Raw genomic sequence first — 19,035 nt, 5'->3', positions numbered from 1 at the left:
ACAGTTGTCTTTAGTCGTCTGCTGGTTTCTTTAGTGGTCTGTAGTGGTCTAAAGTTGTCCATCATGATCTCCAGTTGTCTATAGGGGTCTGTAGTGGTTTAAAGTTCTCTATAGTGGTCTACAGTTATCTAAAGTGGTATATTGTGGTCTAAAATTGTCTACAGTTGTCTAAGACCCACCGCCGACGAACCAGCAAGTCATTGCTGTTAGCACTGTTCCTTTTTAGTTGTAAAACTGAAATACCCATCTAAGACGGAGTTAACCTTTCAGACTAAATTCCCAAACCCAAGCACCCCCCCATCAATAGAGTGATGGAGTAATTCCTCATTGCTGTTTTCCCAGGGTTAAAGGTGTTTGTGTGCGTTTGGCCAGTATATTAAAATACATTTGCATTTGTGGTGTTTGACGCTATGCGGTTTTGCCGCGCCGCTCCAAGAGACATCCGGAAGCGGCGCCCAAAGGCAGAGTCTTCTCACATCCTACAAGTGGTATTGATTTCAGCAGTTGGAGGAAGCATTCGGGGAATTCACCGCTTTGTAAACTCTGGAAATGACTCCAGCTGCCCGGGTGGAAAGCCAGCTGTTGTTCCGCAGGAACAGTTGTACTCCAGCAGTATTTTCAGACCAGTGTTTGTTTGTGAAGGTCAAAAAGCAGGCAACTGTAGCCCAGCTCTGCGATGGAGATGTTCCCTCGTTAGGGCTTCACCGCTTGTTTACCATTCTCTGTTGGTGAGGCCAACAGTTAAACAGCGGCACTTATGAAAGAGAGACTTGACACTGCAGAACAGGAAGCTACAGCAACAACAGTAACTCATTAAAGTGACTGACAGGAAATATGGTGAATCTTTTTCCAGCCATTGTTTGGTCCAAACCAAATTTTTTGCATGCTGTTTATCGTGGGGGACGGCGGCGTCAGGGAGAACTGATCAAACTGTTGAAGAAACTCTGAGTTACTCTGAGAAGAGGATCCTCCAGGTTCATGTTCAGACCTGTCGCAGCACGATCAGGGGGCGAATTACCCTGAGAGTGAAAACAAGAAGGCGAGAGAGGACCCCCCCCACACACACCCTGCACCTAAAAGACGTGTCGAACAATGACTCCATTCAGCTCTCTGGTTTCAAAGCAGAGAGAGGAAAAACACAAATGTTGGAGAGATGAAAAGGTGTGAGCTCACAGGAAAGGGAGGCGAGCAGGTGAGGCTTAGGGCACAGAGGAAGACAAGATTTACCCCCAAAACGGGACAAAGAAAGACATAAGAAACTGTATTGACTGTGTCCAGGAATTCCTCTGGAAAATATACCAGAAAAATTAGATTAGGGGCCGGATTAGAACTACATTAATCTGCAGTGAATAGTAAAAACAATGTTTTCTTAAGAATGGCAAAAAAAAAAAAAAAAATTAACGTTTTTTTACTGCACCGAAAAGCCTTAATTTTTTTTTTCAAAAACAGACACGGTACCCTTTATATGTGCGGAAGAATTCTGATTGCACTTACTGATGTCGAAGCAATTTTGGCAGCTACATGGCATTCAGTAAAAATGTTTGGTTGGGTGGCATTGCGATTACGCTAACGCAGCTAATGTGTAGCGGTGTCAAACTTTTTTATGCCGGTTACTAAACAAAGTTGGGAGTTAGCATAGTCACAGTAACGTTTGTTTTAGCAGTATAAGTCTGTTTTCTAAACTAGTTACAAAAAAGGTTGGAAGTTACACATATTGTGGACATGCTAACACAGCTAACGTGTAGCGGAGTCTGACTATTTCTTTTTTACGTGTTACTAGCAAGGTTGGGAGTTGGCATAGTCACAGCAGGGCTCGACATAGCCATTTGTCCGCTGGCCCGGTCCTGTTTTTCGAGCAGTGCGGACCACAAGACTTTACTTTTCACTTGTCCGCTCGGGCCACTAAAATATCTAACAATTAATACATTTTTCACCTTTTTCAATAAAGTAAATTTTGCGAAAACGTGTAGATTTACCTCGTCTTCATAATTTAGTTTTTCTGCTAGTCCTGTGTTCAGACTTCAAGGGTTTCTATGGGAAACCTTTGATCACTTCTCCTTCTCTCCCGCCTGCGCGCGCGCGGCTTTCACTGCCGAGCACCACGCGGCACGCGCTCACTACTTTTTTTTTTCAAACTTTATTGAATGTAACAATTCAATACAAAACAATGTTAAACAGCAACAACGAAGGCACAAGCCAGTGGGTTATTATTACATTTGATTATAAATCCGACACCGTCACTGAAGAGAGACTGAAGCATGTCAGAGATGTGGAAGACATGGCAGGAATAGATAGGAATATGTTGGATGGAGTAGTGGGTATAATTAGTAGTATGGACAGCAAGATATTTAATGAATGCATTGAAGATGAAACTGTATCCACTAAGCTTTAAGATGAATGTCAAAGAATCAAAGGCAACTCCAAATACCTGAATCTCAGACTCAAATGCAGTAGAATGTTAAACTACTTAATTTTGTTTTTCTTTACAACACTGTAAGCAGTAAGTATTTCTAGTTAGCTGAATGATCTCAGTTAGACCTGCACAATATGAGGAAAACTCGCGATATACGATATCAGAGATTAAAATTGCGATAACGATATAATTTGCGGTATATAAAAAAACAGCAAAATAACCAAATAACCATTCCCAGTTTAAAAATTATACTCCAAATGACCCACGTTGACATAGGTTACAAACATCTAACATAACAGGGCTCCATCTGATTGGTCAACAATGTGAAGGCGTCCATCCGATTGGTCAAATGCATTAAGGGATTTATTTGATTCGTTAAATGGTTCAAGCTGCCATTAGATTGTTTTAACACATTTAAGGTTTATGATTTATTGCGATATTTGCCGTTAGAAGCACCATGAAAACTTCTGAACTAGTGTTACCTACTACACTGCAGTGCTCTCTTCAAAACATCTGAAACAGACTAGAGCAGATTTAAGTTTGATATGGTCTATTTTCAGTCATTGAAAAGTGTAGAAATAAGTGATGTCACCAGAATGCACCAAATTGCACCATATTAAAAGTTTCCGGGGGGGCATGCCCCCGGACCCCCCTAAAGTTGCAAGCACCTGCGGAGCGGCGGGTCCCGCTATGCGCGGTGTCGGGCCAGTAACTTTCAGGCAGGGCCAGTAAGTTTCAAAAACTACTGGCCCTGTGGGCCAGTGCAAATTTCTGGGCTATGTCAACCCCTGCACAGTAACATTTGCTTTAGGGGTATTGGTCTGTTTTTTTCACGTGTTACAACTAAGGCTGAGAGTTACATGTATTGTTTTTAGAATGAATCTTATTAGACAGTTCTCCTTGAGTGTTAGCTTAGACGTTATAAACATCAAAATGAGGTCATGTAAAAATTAGCTTGGCAAAAGAACTTTTCCAGGGTTTAGCCACATTAAATCGGAAACGATTTGGGCTTTCAGACACTCAAGCGTTGACGGTTGCGCCATGGTCTGCCAGATATTTCCGGTCCCGTATCTCATATTATATCAGATTAAATTTCTGTTCTATGAAACCAACAACAGCGCTTATAAATCAAGCCGCTGCACGCCGCGTCATCCAACAGAAAGTCGAGGCGGCTTCTGTTTTGAGGAAGTTCCCCGTTTGTCCCCTCTCAAACTGCTACTTGAACATTGTTTAGGAGCTCATGAGGAACTCAAGGAGCTTTAAATCGCTACGTCCGTTTTAAGCTAACTGCTTTATCAAAAAGCCATAGGTTCCCCACAACTGTACCTTCTTTATTTGCCTTTTTGAATCTATTTTTTGCTACTTTTAGCAAGCTTTTCGAGTTCTTGTCGACTTTTTGTGTTGACTTTTTCTTTTTTTAGCCTTTCAACACGTCCTCAGCCGATGCCTCCGGTTTCATTCATCTTACTGCCTCGTTGCGTTGAGACAAAAATAGCACATCTTTGTGCCTAGCCGAGAACTATTAATCCAAATCGCCTGCAGCTAGAGATCTCAGCGCTCCGCTTTGAGCATGCCCAGACACCCCAAGAAGCAAGTCACTGCTTCCCATCCATCAGCTCAATCTTCCTGTAAAAGAGCAGGAAGTAGATTATTTTTAAGTGCCGTATCGGGGGGGTTAAACAAAAAACGACGTTTTGTGCTCCAGATTTTATCAGGAAAACTGCTTCGGTGATTTGTAGCTTTAGCAATGATAACAAAGGAGGAACATTTTTTTAGTGATCGATCGGGAGGCGGATCAGGTTGTCAACAAACAAAACACACCAAAATAATAAAAATAAGAATCAGTGGGCTCGCGCACGGCGAGGTGTCAACCGCCGCTGCAAAAAGATTCCTGAAACGAGAATGTGCTGCTGCGGCATAAATCAACCTAAATGGCGTGCAAAGCGTGCCGTGGGAGCACTAAAACATTTGGCAAAGAGTGAGGGACAACTCCTAGAGTGAGGGTGGGGGGTGGGGGGGGGGTGGAGACAGATGAGTGTTCTAGCGGGAGAGTGGAGTTTTCAGCCGCATAGATGTATGTTTTCACCCACTGTGGTGCACGGCTGTGGCTGTACGTCCCTCAGCAGCGCATGACTTGATCTGTGGGAATGCGAGTTTATTTGAAGCAGGGAATATCTATTGCAAACGGAAAAGTTTAGATGTGTGCTAACCATTGCTCCAAACAGGAAGTACCCGCTGTTCCCAAGAAGCCGAAATCCCATAGTCTTAAACAGAGAAATAAACAGCTGTTCCTTTGTCTTTCTATTGGTCAGAATAACTATTCTGTCTGATACTTTAAAAAAAAAAATCTTTATAATTTCATGCTATTTTTTCTGTAGTGCATATTATTCAAGTTATAAACTGACCAATCAATAAAAGTAGGCGGTCTAACATTGAACATTTAAAGCGTTTTAATCACAGATTCTCCCGAGGTTTTATGTGGTAGGACATCCATCAAGCTCACTACTGATTGGCCAGAGTGGTTACCATAGAAAGATGAACTCTGACCGAGCTTACTGACGATTGCTGGTTCCAACATGGCAACGTCCATATTGCGGGGAAAAAAAAGGCTACTGAATTAACCAATTTTTATGAGTGACTTCACGCTAACTTGGTCCAGTTGTCACATACAGTCAATGGTAATATCTCACACATGTGTTCATTTAAGGCCTTTATCTACGCGGTTGCAAGAGTTTGAATATCCTTTGCTAAAGGCTGTGTCACACAGCCACTACTTACATTTTGCACATTTTTTACGTATAATATTTCGGTCTTTCGTGATAGATCCATTATGTACGTAATTTATAAGTGATTCTTGCGTTCGTCATTCGTCGATGTCCATAGACGGTTTCGGCCTACCTTAATGTGAATTCAGTTTTGAGCTATTCAAAAGTTTTGGTCCGTTGAGAATTACGCAGTTTATGCATATTTTATGTAGTTTATATGCAATTATTACGTAAATCTTACGCAGTGTGCAATTTTTGAGAGATGCAAACACAAATTTGTGGCTTTCCGCAACTCTTTCCACGTATGTCTGACGGACATTTCATGCATATTCCACCGATGTCTAACTTTTATTTCGAGTTTACGGCGCACATTAAAATTACGTCATTGATGCACAAATCCCTAATGAATTACATATAAACAGCACAATAATCATTTCATGTTTTTCGTTGATTTACGTGTTCTGTGTGTGGTTTATTCGTATTTCTTCTGTGGTTTTATCAAGGTTTAACATAAGACATCCATGGTCATTCCTGCCTAACTTCATCCATCACCATTGCAAAGCTGAGCCCTGGTGTATTTCCACCTCCACCTTGAACTCCTGTCACCCCTAAAGCTTACTGTCTGACAGCCGTCATACATGTCCTGGACTGCTTTAACATACTTGTCTGTCAGTATGTGCTTCCTCATACAATACCACAGTTCATCTCTGGGCACCAAGTACACGAGAAAATGAAAGAAATAGAAGTGTGGTGTTACGTATATAAAGCATTTGACGTTTCCTCCTCGGAGTACAAAACAGAGCACAGCAGCAGCGTCCTGTCTATTTTTTCTGACACATGTTTTCTCCAGTTAGCAAAGCTAATGCTATGAGCCAAGTACTGGTCTGTGTCAAAAGGTTTAAAAGTAACAGAAAGTTTGATTGCTTCCAATCATCCGATTGTCAAAAAGTGTGGGAAATACATTGCCTGCACTCTCCAGTCTGCTGGTGCTACAAACTTCTAAAAGCGCAATTTATTTGACAAAGTACTTTAAAAACCTCTTAACGGTATGTGTCCTCCATACGTCCATTGTTACCTAAAAACAGGCCTGCTTCCTCGCTGGTCCGTAGCGACCGGGGGAACAAGCTATTTCGTCTTGTTTTTGACGAGAACTGCAAGAGGAAGAGGAGGACGGGCTGAATGAGAGCGTTGAGAAAAGACAGGAAACATCAAGCAACCCCTCCCTGACAAGGAGATGCGCTCTTCCCGTTTTCACTCTGCCGCTAAGCAGGAATTTAAAAATAAAAAGAAGCGCAATCATGCGAGATGTGTCCTTTTTCTCTGACTTCTCCTGCAGCCGCCATGAAGGCCGGTCAAAGCAGCTCCAGCTGGACCAGTGGGCGGAGCCTAACCTTTGGAGGCAGCGGCCAGGCCCCTCCCTCCACCGCCGTCTCCGTCGACGGCGTCAGCTTCTCCGAGGGAGACCTGCTGCTCCAGGTAGCTGCCAGTTGACGCCATTGGCGGGAAAATTGGCGCGGAAGCAGCAGACTCAGCATTTTCCCGTGCTCCGCAGGCTCTCAATGGCTTTGTGTTGGTGGTGACCGCCGAGGGCTACATATTCTACACATCTCCAACCATCCTGGACTTCCTGGGCTTCCATCAGGTAAAAACGAGGAGAAGCGTCAATAAAACACAGCAAAACAACCTGTCGGAACATCGTCTGACCCAGAAACGTTCCATTCCACTGACCTCACAACGTTTCTTCCTACGAAACTGCTGACACGTCACATTTTTTTGCAGCGAGAATGTTTAAGGTGTTCTCAGGGATGTGTTGTATGAAACCTTCAGGATATGCGCTGCACAGTCACAACCACAGCGTCTGTACACCACCTTCATAGCTCCATCAACCCCACAGGCTTCAACGCTCGTTTCCTCTCAAACTTTAAGCTAGGTCATGTGACGCCCGTTCAAGAATGCGTTAAACGCAGGTTCTTGATTTTTTTCCAACTTCCGTGAATTAAAGACAACGCTATCCGTACTTCACTACCAAATGTGAGTTCCTGATTGGTCGAAGTTCGACATTTGCTGCGCTCTTTGTACATAGACCACGAAAATGGTCGTAGAAACTTGCGTAGCTACGTGAGAATTTTGAACGGGGAAACCCGAAATGCACATTTACGCACCTTTACACAGACTTTCAATTGGAAGTGCCTGCTGGAACGTGCGTTTTCGAGGACGGTGTGAACGTAGCTTCAGACTTAGCCAACGTCTAAAGACCAAAGATGTGGATTTGAATGTGATCGATTTTAACTGTCACGATGCTTCCGTCTTCATCTGATCCACTAAATCTTGTACCAAAACTAGTTAGTCTTCATCAGAATGTTTTTTATTCGTATTTAATCTTAAATGAACAAGTTTGAAGAAAATGTTGCTGTCAGGGTTGGGCAGGCGCAAATATGACTAGAAATGGGTCCTGAAACTTGGTGCCAAGTTGTTACCGCCACCAACTGCTACTAGTACCGTATTAAAAAAACGCAGATGTCGGTGCCTCTTTTTAGTCATGTCAATCACTAGTATTCTACTTTTTTTGGTACATTTCTAGCCAATCGTTTTAGTTTTTCAGCCATTGCAATTGGAAAAATGGGCGGGGTTTCAGCAAGCAAAAGTTTGGCTGTACTTCAGAAAAACATTTTGATTGGGGAACCTGATGGAAACAGGTGACAAAAGCAATGTTCCAAAAAAAAGAGACAGACGTTGTGGCGATGGCAGGTAATATAAGTGTTCATTTCAGCGTGTGCGAAAAACAGGATGTGGTTTACCCGTTAATGCCTGAGATGTCGCCGGCGACAGCTAAATGACACTCGCTCCTTGCCAAACTGTAACGCTTTGATCATTTACATGAATCAGCTGATACTAACGCGAAGAAAAGCGGCTTTTTATATGCTACACTTTACGGTCATAATTTACGTTAGCATAATGGCGCAAAACCGCTAGCGCTAGTCAAAAGTACGTCAACACTGGAGCTAAAGCTCCGACGTTAAATGGTTAATGTGAGATTTTTGTTTTATTAATATCTAAAAATTCAATCAAATTAAATTGAATACAGGTTTTCGGATGAAATGAATACAGAAATTTCGGAAGTGGCAAGTTTGTTGAACTTGATCTGAGTATCCTTTGCCAGATGGGGGCGGAGCTTATTGATCCAAATTTTACAGGGGCGTTTTTCAAAAAAATAGTTCAGTTTTTTTGAAAATGTCTTTAAAAACAGACAAATAATTTGTTTGACAGCAAATGTTTTAAAACAAATAGTAGAAAATCGAGTGTGCGATGCGTTTAAGGTCAGCTTGTTAAAAAATACAAAGTTGTAACCCTAACTACACAGTACAAACACAAACTGACTTTTTAATAGTTTTTTTTTCTTTGAGCAGTGAGATTTGATTGATTTGATTTTGAATTGAAAGAACTTTGTTTAGACATAAATTAAACCAGAAAGCTGGAATCGCATCCATAGAGCAAAGGGACGGACACACGCAGATGCAGTTGTGTGTTTGTGAGTCCCGTGCGCATCTGTGCGTGAGAACCGGTGGCCCCTTGTTGGCTCTGAACTCCTGACTCGTAAACACATCCGTTTGAATGGGGGTTAAAGATGCCTGCAGTCTGGGAAAAATCAAGGAAAAGAAAGAAACGCAAAAAAAAGGGAAGTTGGCTCGAGAGAGAACCCGTGATTTACAACTACACACCGTGCAGCACAATTAGAGGTTTTACAACACACATGCTCATCCAGGAGGCTGGAGTTTAGCTAAGACGGTCATTCTGGGTCATGCCGGGGCGAAGGATGTCGCCACAGCGCCTTTCCAGCTTGGTTTGTTTCTTCTGCATTCCATCACAAGCTGGAGAAACTGTTTTTGTTTACTCGCGACATGTTTACTGACACATTTCTAACCCTGTTTTCAACCATGTAAACAAATCCAGAAGGATCTACAGCAGCTTTTTGTGGTTTCAGCCCCGACACGGGTGTTTGGGAGAACTGTCTAAATTTAGCACAGACCTCACATCTGGCAAAAAACGTTTTGCCAATGAAGTCGTCAACTTCATCTTTGACTGCTTGTTGCCGTAGAAACCTTGCAAAGTTTTGGTGAATGTAGCTGCCAATTGATGAGATTGGCTTTGAAGATCAAAACGACCTTTAATGATCTTTTGATTCAAAAAGTCACAAAAACACAAGGACTTTAAAATTAAACCTTGCTTTCATCTCAACACACGGACAGGTGATTTATTAATATTGGTTGCTAAGGAAAATATAATGTTTTTATGAGATAGAGACTCAAAAATTGGTACATTTATGTATTAATCCTAAACATGCGAAAGACTCAATGGTTGCTATGGACTGTTGTTTTAGTAGGAGTCATTGGTTTGACTTTTGGGACTGGAACAACAATTTTTGGGGTATTGTACGTTTAATAAAAACATTAAGCATTTTGGACTTTCTTAGCCGTTTATTTGATTGATTCAAATACTAAAAAAAATGATACTGTTCAACACACGTATTAAGTGTCATAAGTTTTGCTTTTCTGTTTGTTGAACTTTGCTTCAAAGAGGCGATAAAAACTAAATTTGTATGACTTCTCGCCAGTCCGATGTGGTACATCAGAGCGTGTTCGAGCTGATCCACACCGAAGATCGAGCGCTCTTCAGGCGGCAGCTGCACTTCTCCCTCAACCCGAACACTGACGGCTCCAGCAGTCCCAGTACGTCTGGCGTTTGAGAATGTCCAGTGTGTCAAAAATGAAAATGAATAATTAGTTTTAAAAATGTATGATGCTTTATATTCCTATTTTTATTTTTATTTTGGGGGGCATCGGTTAAGATTATTTAGCTTTTTTTCTTGTGTTGAAGGTATTTAGCATCATTTTTGTTGGGTTTTACTTATTCATATCTTGCTTGTTTTGCACAGTTTTTATGCCTCAAGAAGAAACCGTTCAGGTTTTGCTGATAATTAAAAAATTGAAGCTGCTTGACATTTAAATACGTTTCTGTGGGTTAGGGTAAGGGTTCTGGCTCCCCTTCTGTGGAAGTTGGGTGGTGCTCGGTCTATTCCAAAGCAGGAACTAGGTTTAGGGTTATTGTAATGGTAAGGGTTATGCTAAGGGTAAGGGTTAATGTTATGCTAAGGGTTAGGGTTAATGTTATGCTAAGGGTTAAGGTTATGCTAAGGGTAAGGGTTAAGGTTAGGGCTTTTATATTTCCTCCAACTAGTTAAGTGGTTTAGCAATGGTGCAGCCTGTTGCCACAGCAACCACAAACACTGTGCACTCTGCGCAGGTGGGCAGAGCAGCGCAGACATCAGCAGCAACATCATGGCCTACGACCCGCAGGTCATCCCTCCTGAAAACTCTTCTTTCCTGGAGAGAAACTTCTGCTGCCGGTTCCGCTGCCTCCTCGACAACTCCTCTGGCTTCCTGGTAAGAAAAGTCAAAGCTTTTCTCCCAACTTCACACCTACTGAACGTCAGAGGGCTCGAGCTTTTCTCCTCTGCTTTTTTTCAGGCCTTGAACTTCAACGGTCGCCTGAAGTTTCTCCATGGACAGAACCGGGTGTCCGAAGACGGGAAGCTGGTTTCCCCACAGCTGGCTTTATTCGCCATCGCAACTCCGCTGCAGCAGCCGGCCATCCTGGAGATCCGCACCAAGACGCTCCTCTTCCAGACCAAACACAAGCTGGACTTCACCCCGCTGGGCATCGATGGCAGGTAAACACGGGTGGTGGAGGAAGGAAGGAGAAGAAGACCTGCCGCCGTAATACGAGTTCTGCTCCCGTCCACAGAGGAAAGGTGGTTCTGGGTTACAATGAGCTGGAGATCTGCATGAAGGGATCAGGCTACAACTTCATCCATGCCGCAGACATGATGCACTGCGCCGACAACCACCTAAAAAGTAGGTTTCCATCCGTCTGCGAGCGCAGAACGCCATATTTGTCGCTATAAAAGAGTCAACATAACCCTTTTTGCAAAATAATCTCCGATAGTTTTAAAGTTTTCTATAAATTTTTTCTAGCCACTTATATTTTCTAACCTAAATATGATTAAGAAAATGTAAAAGACAATTTCTCACGAATGAGAAACATAAATACAATTTCTAGTTTATATGATGAAAAACTATTTTCATGCAATAAACAAAGAGTTCCTTTTTAGTGCAAAGTTGAGCTTTTTATTATAGAAGTGAAAGATTCCCTATTGTGAAACCTGCCCCCAGTGGTCATTTGAGGAAATGCAGCGTTTGGTTATTTGAGTTTAAAAAAAACACAAATGTTGAAGAAAGAGTCCCCTTTAAAAATGATGGTATGTAGCTTTTTATAAGTTTTTCACGTTTGGCTAAGTCCATTTTTTAGCCACGCCCACATTTTTACAAAACGGTGACATAGGACATCTGGATGTATTCTCACAGCAGCTTTTAAAGCCTTTTATTATAAAAGTGCATAGAAAATCTCTCTATTTTGAAACCAGGCCCCAGTGGTCATTTGAGGAACTGCATTATTTGGTAATTTGAGTAAAAAACCCACTAATTTTAAAGACAGAGTTGGTCCTTTTTTTTTGATTGGAAATGAGTGGGATCTTGGGTTTGGGTAAAAACCAGGGCCTATGCGAATGTTTTCTTTTGACACATTCTCCCTGTGTGTGGTTGCAGTGATGAAAACCGGAGAGTCGGGCTTCACCTTCTTCAGGCTGCTGACCAAAATGGGGAAGTGGGTGTGGGTCCAGTCCAACGCCCGGGTAGTGTTCAAAGGGGGGAAACCCGAATTCATCGTGGCGCGGCAGAGAGCTCTGACGTGAGTGTCCGTGAACGCCGGCGGCCAGCGCCTCCCCCATGCAGGTTCTGATGCGGTTCTCCCGTCTCTCCACAGAAACGAAGAAGGGGAGGAGCAGCTCCGCCTCAGGCGCCTCCACCTGCCCTTCAACTTTGCCACCGGGGAGGCGGTGCTGTACGACACCATGCCGGGCGTCGAGGTCCCCAACCCCTGCTCGCCCGCCAAGAAGATGAAGGTGGACAGCGACTCCGTCAGCCCCCACTCCCTGTTGGGCTGCCTGCTGAATCAGGACCAGGCGGCTTACAGGGACCAGAACACCATCACCTCGCTGAGCGACCTGGCCTTCCAGGACTCGCACGCCACCTTCACCATTCCCAGGGACGCCAGCGCCAAGCCGGCCGTCAGCAGCCCGCTGGTGATGGACTCCACCACTGAGGACATGCTGGAGACGCTGCAGCAGATCTTGGGGGAGGCGGAGCTCATGGAGGAGGTGGAGGTGGGGCCGGAGGAGCTGAAGAGCTGGGAGAGCACCCTGCTGAACTTCACCTCCTCCGAGATCGGTGACAACCTCAACGAGGTCCTCTGCTGCGACGTCCTTTCCTACGTGGAGGAGCAGCTGCGGAAGGAGGGCGGGAACGCCGCCATCGCCCAGCTCCAGAACCAGGGTCCTGGTCAGGAGCAGCAGAACTTCGGCTGGGCGTCGATGACTTACAACCAGATGACCTTCAAAGGAGGGGTGATGATGGAGGGACAAGCACCTGCAGGCCGAGGAGGCATGAAGCTGAGCCACATGGACTTCCCTCTGGAAGCTCCCTCTGGCTTTAACAGTCGGCAGAACACAAGCCCCGCCTCCCTACCATGTGGAGGCGGCGCCTCAGTGACATTTAACCCCTCCCAGACAGACTTGTACCCCCAAACTGATGGCACCAGCTCCAAACAGGGGGCGTTCCCCCCAAAACTGTCTTCATTTTGTCCGTTCGCTGGCAGCCGATTCACTCAGACGCCACATGAGGGCTTACCCGTCCAGAACCAGAGCACGGCGGGGCAGCTGCACTCGGCGCTCGGTTGTCACGGCAACCCGTGGAGTTCCACTTCGGGGACAAACATTTCAAACCAGCCCGCTTTTTCTGCAGGCCGCTCGGCCCAGAACAGCCAGAACAGTCAGAACCACAGGCAGTCATGGCTCCCGGGGGCGGACCCACAGTTGGCCGCCTCCCTCACCCGCATGCCCCCCTCTCTAGTGAACACAGTGGACATGAGTTTCAGGACTCCAGAGACTCTCCCTCAGCCTTTTCTCATGCTGGTGAACGGCCCGCATCCTGACGGAACCCGACCCAACAAGGCGTCGGCCAGCCCCACCCCCTCGAAGCCCTCCTGCCTGTATCAAGCTCGTCCCGGAGGGGGGTCGGTGCCCCCGCCGATGGTGATGCAAAACCCCCACGAGGCGGTTCTGCCCTGCCAGATGGAGGCTGGTCATAACGTGAACGGCCTGATGGGGGCGCCGCAGGAGCTGCTGGGCTTCAGTGAACTCGACCAGGTAAAAAGTCAGGGAGGGGTTCAGTTTTTCCTCACCCTGTAATTCCATTATGGTCACAGAGAGGGATCCATGCACCGTCTGCTCGTGTCTTACAGGTCTCCAGCTGTCCGGTTTTCAGTAACGGAGGTTTTCCGTTCCCCCTGCTGCCCAACGGGAACACCTGCTTTACCGAGAACAAGTAGGAAGCTCCGCTGAGTCATGCTCAGCTCAGACTGATAAAAAGGAAACGAATGACTGTGAGCGGAAGTGGAGCAGACGGACATAGCCAAAAGGACTTCCAAGGAGAAGTTTCAGCAAAAGCGTTTTGTCTGAAAGTTGGTCAGAGCTCAACCGGCACAATGGATGCTCGCTTGTTAGCACTTTTTAAACAGCAGTTTGACCGACCAAAGCAGCCTGTCTCGTTTTTTAATTGCGACTTAAAGTTCCTGTTTGTGTGAACTTAGAAAAACCAATCCTAACCAAAAACCTTCCTGTTGCAAGTTTCTGGAAGCTAACCAGCTAGACCAGAAGCTAAAGAATTTGTCAATGTAGCGTTTAAGGAAATTGCTTTAGCATCTTCACATTTTGCGTAAATGTGTATTGAAAACATTTAAAAAAAGAAAGCATCAAATTTTTGACTGAAGACGCCGCACCGCCTAACAACACTAACCCTGTTAGCTGATAGCTTTTATGCTATCGTACAAAAGAAAAGATAAGCTAATTTAATTGAAATAATGATGATCCGTGGGCTTATTACTGCCCCCTGGTGGAGGGAAGAACCCAAATATCTTGAGTAAAAAAAATACAAAAGATTGATTGTTGGTTCTTAACGTAACAATTACTGCAGTTCACAATCTGACCACCTGATGGACCTTAATGAGCTTCATTGTTTATCTTTTATTTTTAACCATTAGGGGCAGCAGGGAGTTCGATCTACTACACGCTTGCCCCGGGGTTTTTCTTTGCACAGCGGAAAGTGACTATATTTAATAAATAATTAAAATTTTATGGATGAATGGAATTTTATCCAAAAAATAAACATTTTTATCCAATTTTTGGTGAAATATAAAATTTTATTGAAAAAGAGCAACAACCCGACAAAGAAAATAGATGAAAATATGTCGTTAAATAAAGAATTTTGCAAAAGACTTAGAACCACCTAGTGGGCATTGGTGGTATTCTATGTGAAGCACCTTTAATTTTCATAAACAGTGATTGAATCCGGAAAGACTGGTTTATCGTTAGTTCTTTATTTAATAATAAACGTATATAACATAAGACTAAGTTAACTGCAGTTCAAAATCTGACCACCGGTGGACCAGAGTCAGCTCTCGATTTGCCACAGGCTAGCCTCCCAGTTTCTCTTTACGCAGCAGAAAATGAGAATATTTAGGAAAGAATATAACAAAAATAAATATTGTTTTAAGCGCCACCTAGTGACCATTGGTGATATTTCATGTGTAGCACTTCCGATCGCTTTTTTTTTTTTTTTTTTTTGCGTATTGGCTAACGCATCCATAAATAAACGCAAAGACAGAATAGGGCTTGCCGCTGTTCATCCTCTGCTTAAAATAAATCTGGACAAGAACTCGGGCACCGCGGAACGCTAACTTCCGCTCTACTACGTTCTACTACGTTTTCGAAGGATACAATATTTCAATTGTTTTTATTTCTGTTGTAGTTCATTTCAAGACTTTACAATCTCAGACGGGGAGATTTAGCTTTTGCAGACAGGTTAGAAATTTAAAAAAACCCAAAAGAAAAAAAAAACAACCTGACCTTAAAACGCACAAAAAAAAAGCAGAACTTTCTGACCGCTGCTTTTATGTACTTTTGAAAAATGTTCTGCGTGAGCTGCTTTCATTTTCTTGTTGTTACTGTGATGCCCGTTTTTTATTGTTATTATTGTGACTAAACGCAGACGGTGCCTAGAACTGACGGATCTTAAAATGTGTGAAAAAGTTTGAATGTCTTTTAGCCGAATTTGCCAAAGCACTTATTTGGATACCAAATAGTCAAATTTATAGAGAAGTTTTTTAAAGAAAAAGCAAAGCAAAGCCACTTATTTATATTAGAGACATATTTTGATTACATTTATCCTCCAATTCTACTTCTATCCCCCTTTTTTTGTATCTAAAGGCACACCTATATAAATTGGTTTGAGGCAGCTATTGTGTATATAAAAAAACAAACAAAAATATATAGCAAATAACTTATAATCTGCTTGTTTTTAATTGCCTGTAAAATCTAAACTGTTTTTCTTCGCGGTGGAAAAAGTGCTGCATGTTATCAAGCTCAAATACTTGATCTAAAAAAGCAAAGAAAAATGTTCACCAAAGCCAAGCGGGACTGTAGCTTTCCTAGGGATACCAAAGGGACAACCGGCCTTCTGCTGTTTTTTGTCGTTTGATTTCCTTTCAATCAGCACCGAATGGAACCGCACGTATGCCTTAATCACAGTTACCCTAACGGGTAGTAATGGGATGTATGCGCCCGATAAATAGGACTTCAGGCGACAGGCTGTAGCGAACACTTAGGCCGAATCTGAATTCCTCCCCTACCTCTACGTCTTGTCCGTACCACTACATTTAGCCCTCCAAGTGGAGAGATATGAAAAGAATTCTACCCCTCAGTGATGTTGTCAATAGTCGTCTACGCGCTTCCTACGGGAACTTGGCATCATGTCCAGACCCCAGTCGTTGCGGCATGTCCTTGTAGTCAGTAAGCAACGTGCACCTTGCAAACAACTAGATTACGGTGTACGGACATCGTACGACAGCATCCCGTTAAGATCCGCCTGCTCTTTTCTACGACCTTCTATGGACCAGACAACTCATAAACCTGCAGCACCTGTACAGGTCAACCATTTGTGCAGCATTTCTGTGTGGGCCAATACTCAAATCTTAAGAACGATTAGAGCAGGGGTGGGCAAACTTTTTGACTCGTGGGCCTGGACCAGGAGCAGATGCTTGAAGTTTTTTGGGAATTTATCTCATAAGAGAAAGAAATAACAGAATCTGGACAAAAGAATGCTTTCATTTTGATTGAAACTTAATAGATATACTTTAAAACAGAACATTTTGGAGTTTTTGTTTCCGAAGAGTGACTTTTCTTCTCATTTTAGTGGCAATTGTAACAATAGGTTGATGCCACTTAGGGAAAAATATGCTATGTTCATGGGGTGTTGGAATGATTGGGAAAATGACTTTGCGACCTGGAAAACAGGCATGAATGTCAGAAAGCCAACAACTCTTTCTGCATCTAAACAATGGTCAATGTATTTATATTGCGCCATTTATGGCTAGACACAAAAATTACCTGGAAAATAAAATGTTAATAAGGATCATCCATATAACTCATTACAGTTTGGCGGCCCTGATTAAATGGTTTTAAGGGCTGCATATGGGCCCCGAGCCGTAGTTTGCCCATCCCTGGATTAGAGGATAGAGTAAGGACACCGTGCAACAGCATTACACATCATTACGTCTGCGCAACTTACATTAGCTTCATGATACACTTACCACATGTAGGACAATTCTACGTTCCATCTTTATGACATAACTTGAGGTGGCCAAACGATCCTCAAAGGAACTTCAAGACACGCCTTAGGATGTGGTCTTTTTAGTTTATATTTTTCTTGGGCCTAGAGCACCCTTATGGGTCAACCGTTTGTTGAGCATTTTCGTGCAGTCAGTTAAGGGCCAGTACACGCACCAGACCGATGATTAGAGTGTGACGTAAGGACACCGTACGACGACCTTACCTTACTTTCGTGGCGTTCTTTGTGGTGGCCGTACGAGCCTCAAGAGGACCACAACATACACATTAGGATGCAGAAAGTCTTGTCTATGACCCTCCATGGGCCCAGTCAATCCAAAAACACCTGTACGGGTCAACCGTTTGCGCAGCAATTGGTCGTGGTCAGATATCGGCCAGTGCGTGCACCTTACGAACAATTAGTGGCCTTATGACAGCATTACCCTTCAGTACGACATAAGTGTGTGAATCTTACATTTGTCTTACACAAACGTCACGATACATTGATCATGGGCACGACAATTGTATGTTCCATTTTCATGGCATCCCTTGCGGTGGCCAAACAAGCCTTAATGGAACTACAAGATCGATCCTACACTCCCCTTTGAATTTGGCGCTCTTTTCTGCAACCCTCCATGGGCCCGGACAGCTGCATGTGACTAAGGCCTTACCTTAGCGGAGCTACTCCGTTCCGCATGTTGAAAGTGCTCCAAAACAATCGGTTCAAATGAATCAGTAAACATTAGAAAACCCACTCAAAAGGTTAAATGACTACCTGAATGTATCCTGAAGGCATCAAAACTCAAAGTTTGATGTACTTTAACCGAACTTGTAAAGTTTGAACCCACTGTATGGAGCTAAACACGAATTAAGTGCTTTTTTTTTAAGGGGTGATCCTCTTTCTCATCGATTAAGTGCTCTTTTTTTTAATTCTCCTTTCTGAAAATTAGCAATTTGAAATGTTAAAATGAATGCTTTTATTGTCCAAAACCATGAGACCAAGTCTCTAAAATGCAGTATCTTTGTGTAACTATACACACAACTATATGTCTGTATTTGCTTTTTGCCACCATCTGTGTATATAAATATATATATATTATATATGTTGTATTAACCGTAGTCACGCTTGTGTCTTTTTGTAAACTGTCTGCACAGTTTAATCATTGTTTTGATGTATTTTGATTTTATTTGAAGTCTTTTTTGTGGATTCTTCTATCCAAAAACAGAAAAAATGCTTCTCTTCATGTCTGTGTCTGTACCTGCTCACCGTATTAAAGGTGGTCTGATCACTGCACAGGTTCCAGTGGTTTCACTGTCAGATGACTCCACCAATAAACAAAAAAACATCAAATCCATGCATTTAATTCACCTCTTAGACACACTTTTCATTCCCAAATTCAGAAGTGTTGAATTAAACCTTAAAAATGTCTATTTTTACTGTTTACTTTGACTAAGAGTTGTCATTGTGGAGGGTGTCCACTAGGTGGTGGTGTAGTCCAACAAATCAAGATTCAATCAATGAATCTATATATATTTTTAATACAAAATGAATTTATGTGGTTTTGCACTGTTTTTTATTACTTAAATCGCCGGCCCCCAAAAGAAAAAAAACTTTTTTTTAAAGCTAGACAGGATTCTTTTCCAATTTTATGACAAATTAAGCCGTTTTTTTTTCTTTTTTTTTTTACATCCATAAATCAAAATAAAAGTATTAATAGTAGTAATATAGTCACAAAATACTTTTTAAAATGTACTCTTTTTAAGCATTTGGCAAAAAAATAGCTTTCTGTGTAAATCAGAAATAAAGCCCTCATTTCACAATAAAATTATCAATTAGAAGTTTTGATCAATCATAAACTTTATTGACTCTTGAGTTGTTGATTATTGTGTTTTCTGCACAATAAGGCACATGAAAGCAAAACAAAAGACTCAGAAATAAGTCAGACTGTCTGTCAGAAGTCAGAGTTCTGTCTCCCCCTCTGGTCACCAGCGGGAGCAGTCTCCAGAGTACTGAATTCACT

The 19,035-nt window shown here is 42.9% G+C and overlaps 1 protein-coding gene across 1 annotated transcript in view; it reads left to right on the top strand.

Annotated features, from left to right (window-relative positions):
- Window positions 1-18,308, top strand: part of LOC101174729 (aryl hydrocarbon receptor) — a 54,795-nt gene extending 36,487 nt beyond the window's left edge. The window contains exons 3-11 of the mRNA XM_011481447.4: window positions 6,515-6,654; window positions 6,731-6,820; window positions 9,791-9,905; window positions 10,480-10,619; window positions 10,704-10,906; window positions 10,981-11,090; window positions 11,841-11,982; window positions 12,058-13,498; window positions 13,594-18,308. Coding sequence (XP_011479749.1) covers window positions 6,515-6,654; window positions 6,731-6,820; window positions 9,791-9,905; window positions 10,480-10,619; window positions 10,704-10,906; window positions 10,981-11,090; window positions 11,841-11,982; window positions 12,058-13,498; window positions 13,594-13,680 — 2,468 coding nt within the window. The 3' untranslated portion in view covers window positions 13,681-18,308. The remainder of the gene's footprint in view (window positions 1-6,514; window positions 6,655-6,730; window positions 6,821-9,790; window positions 9,906-10,479; window positions 10,620-10,703; window positions 10,907-10,980; window positions 11,091-11,840; window positions 11,983-12,057; window positions 13,499-13,593) is intronic.
- The last annotated feature ends 727 nt before the right edge of the window (window positions 18,309-19,035 follow it).

The sequence above is a fragment of the Oryzias latipes genome, chromosome 2 (assembly GCF_053564925.1).
Source record: "Oryzias latipes strain Hd-rR chromosome 2, Olatipes_Hd-rR_3.1".
Lineage (NCBI taxonomy): Eukaryota > Metazoa > Chordata > Actinopteri > Beloniformes > Adrianichthyidae > Oryzias > Oryzias latipes.
The sequence above is the reverse complement of the archived record's forward strand: the minus strand, read 5'-3'. Positions and strand labels throughout refer to the sequence as shown.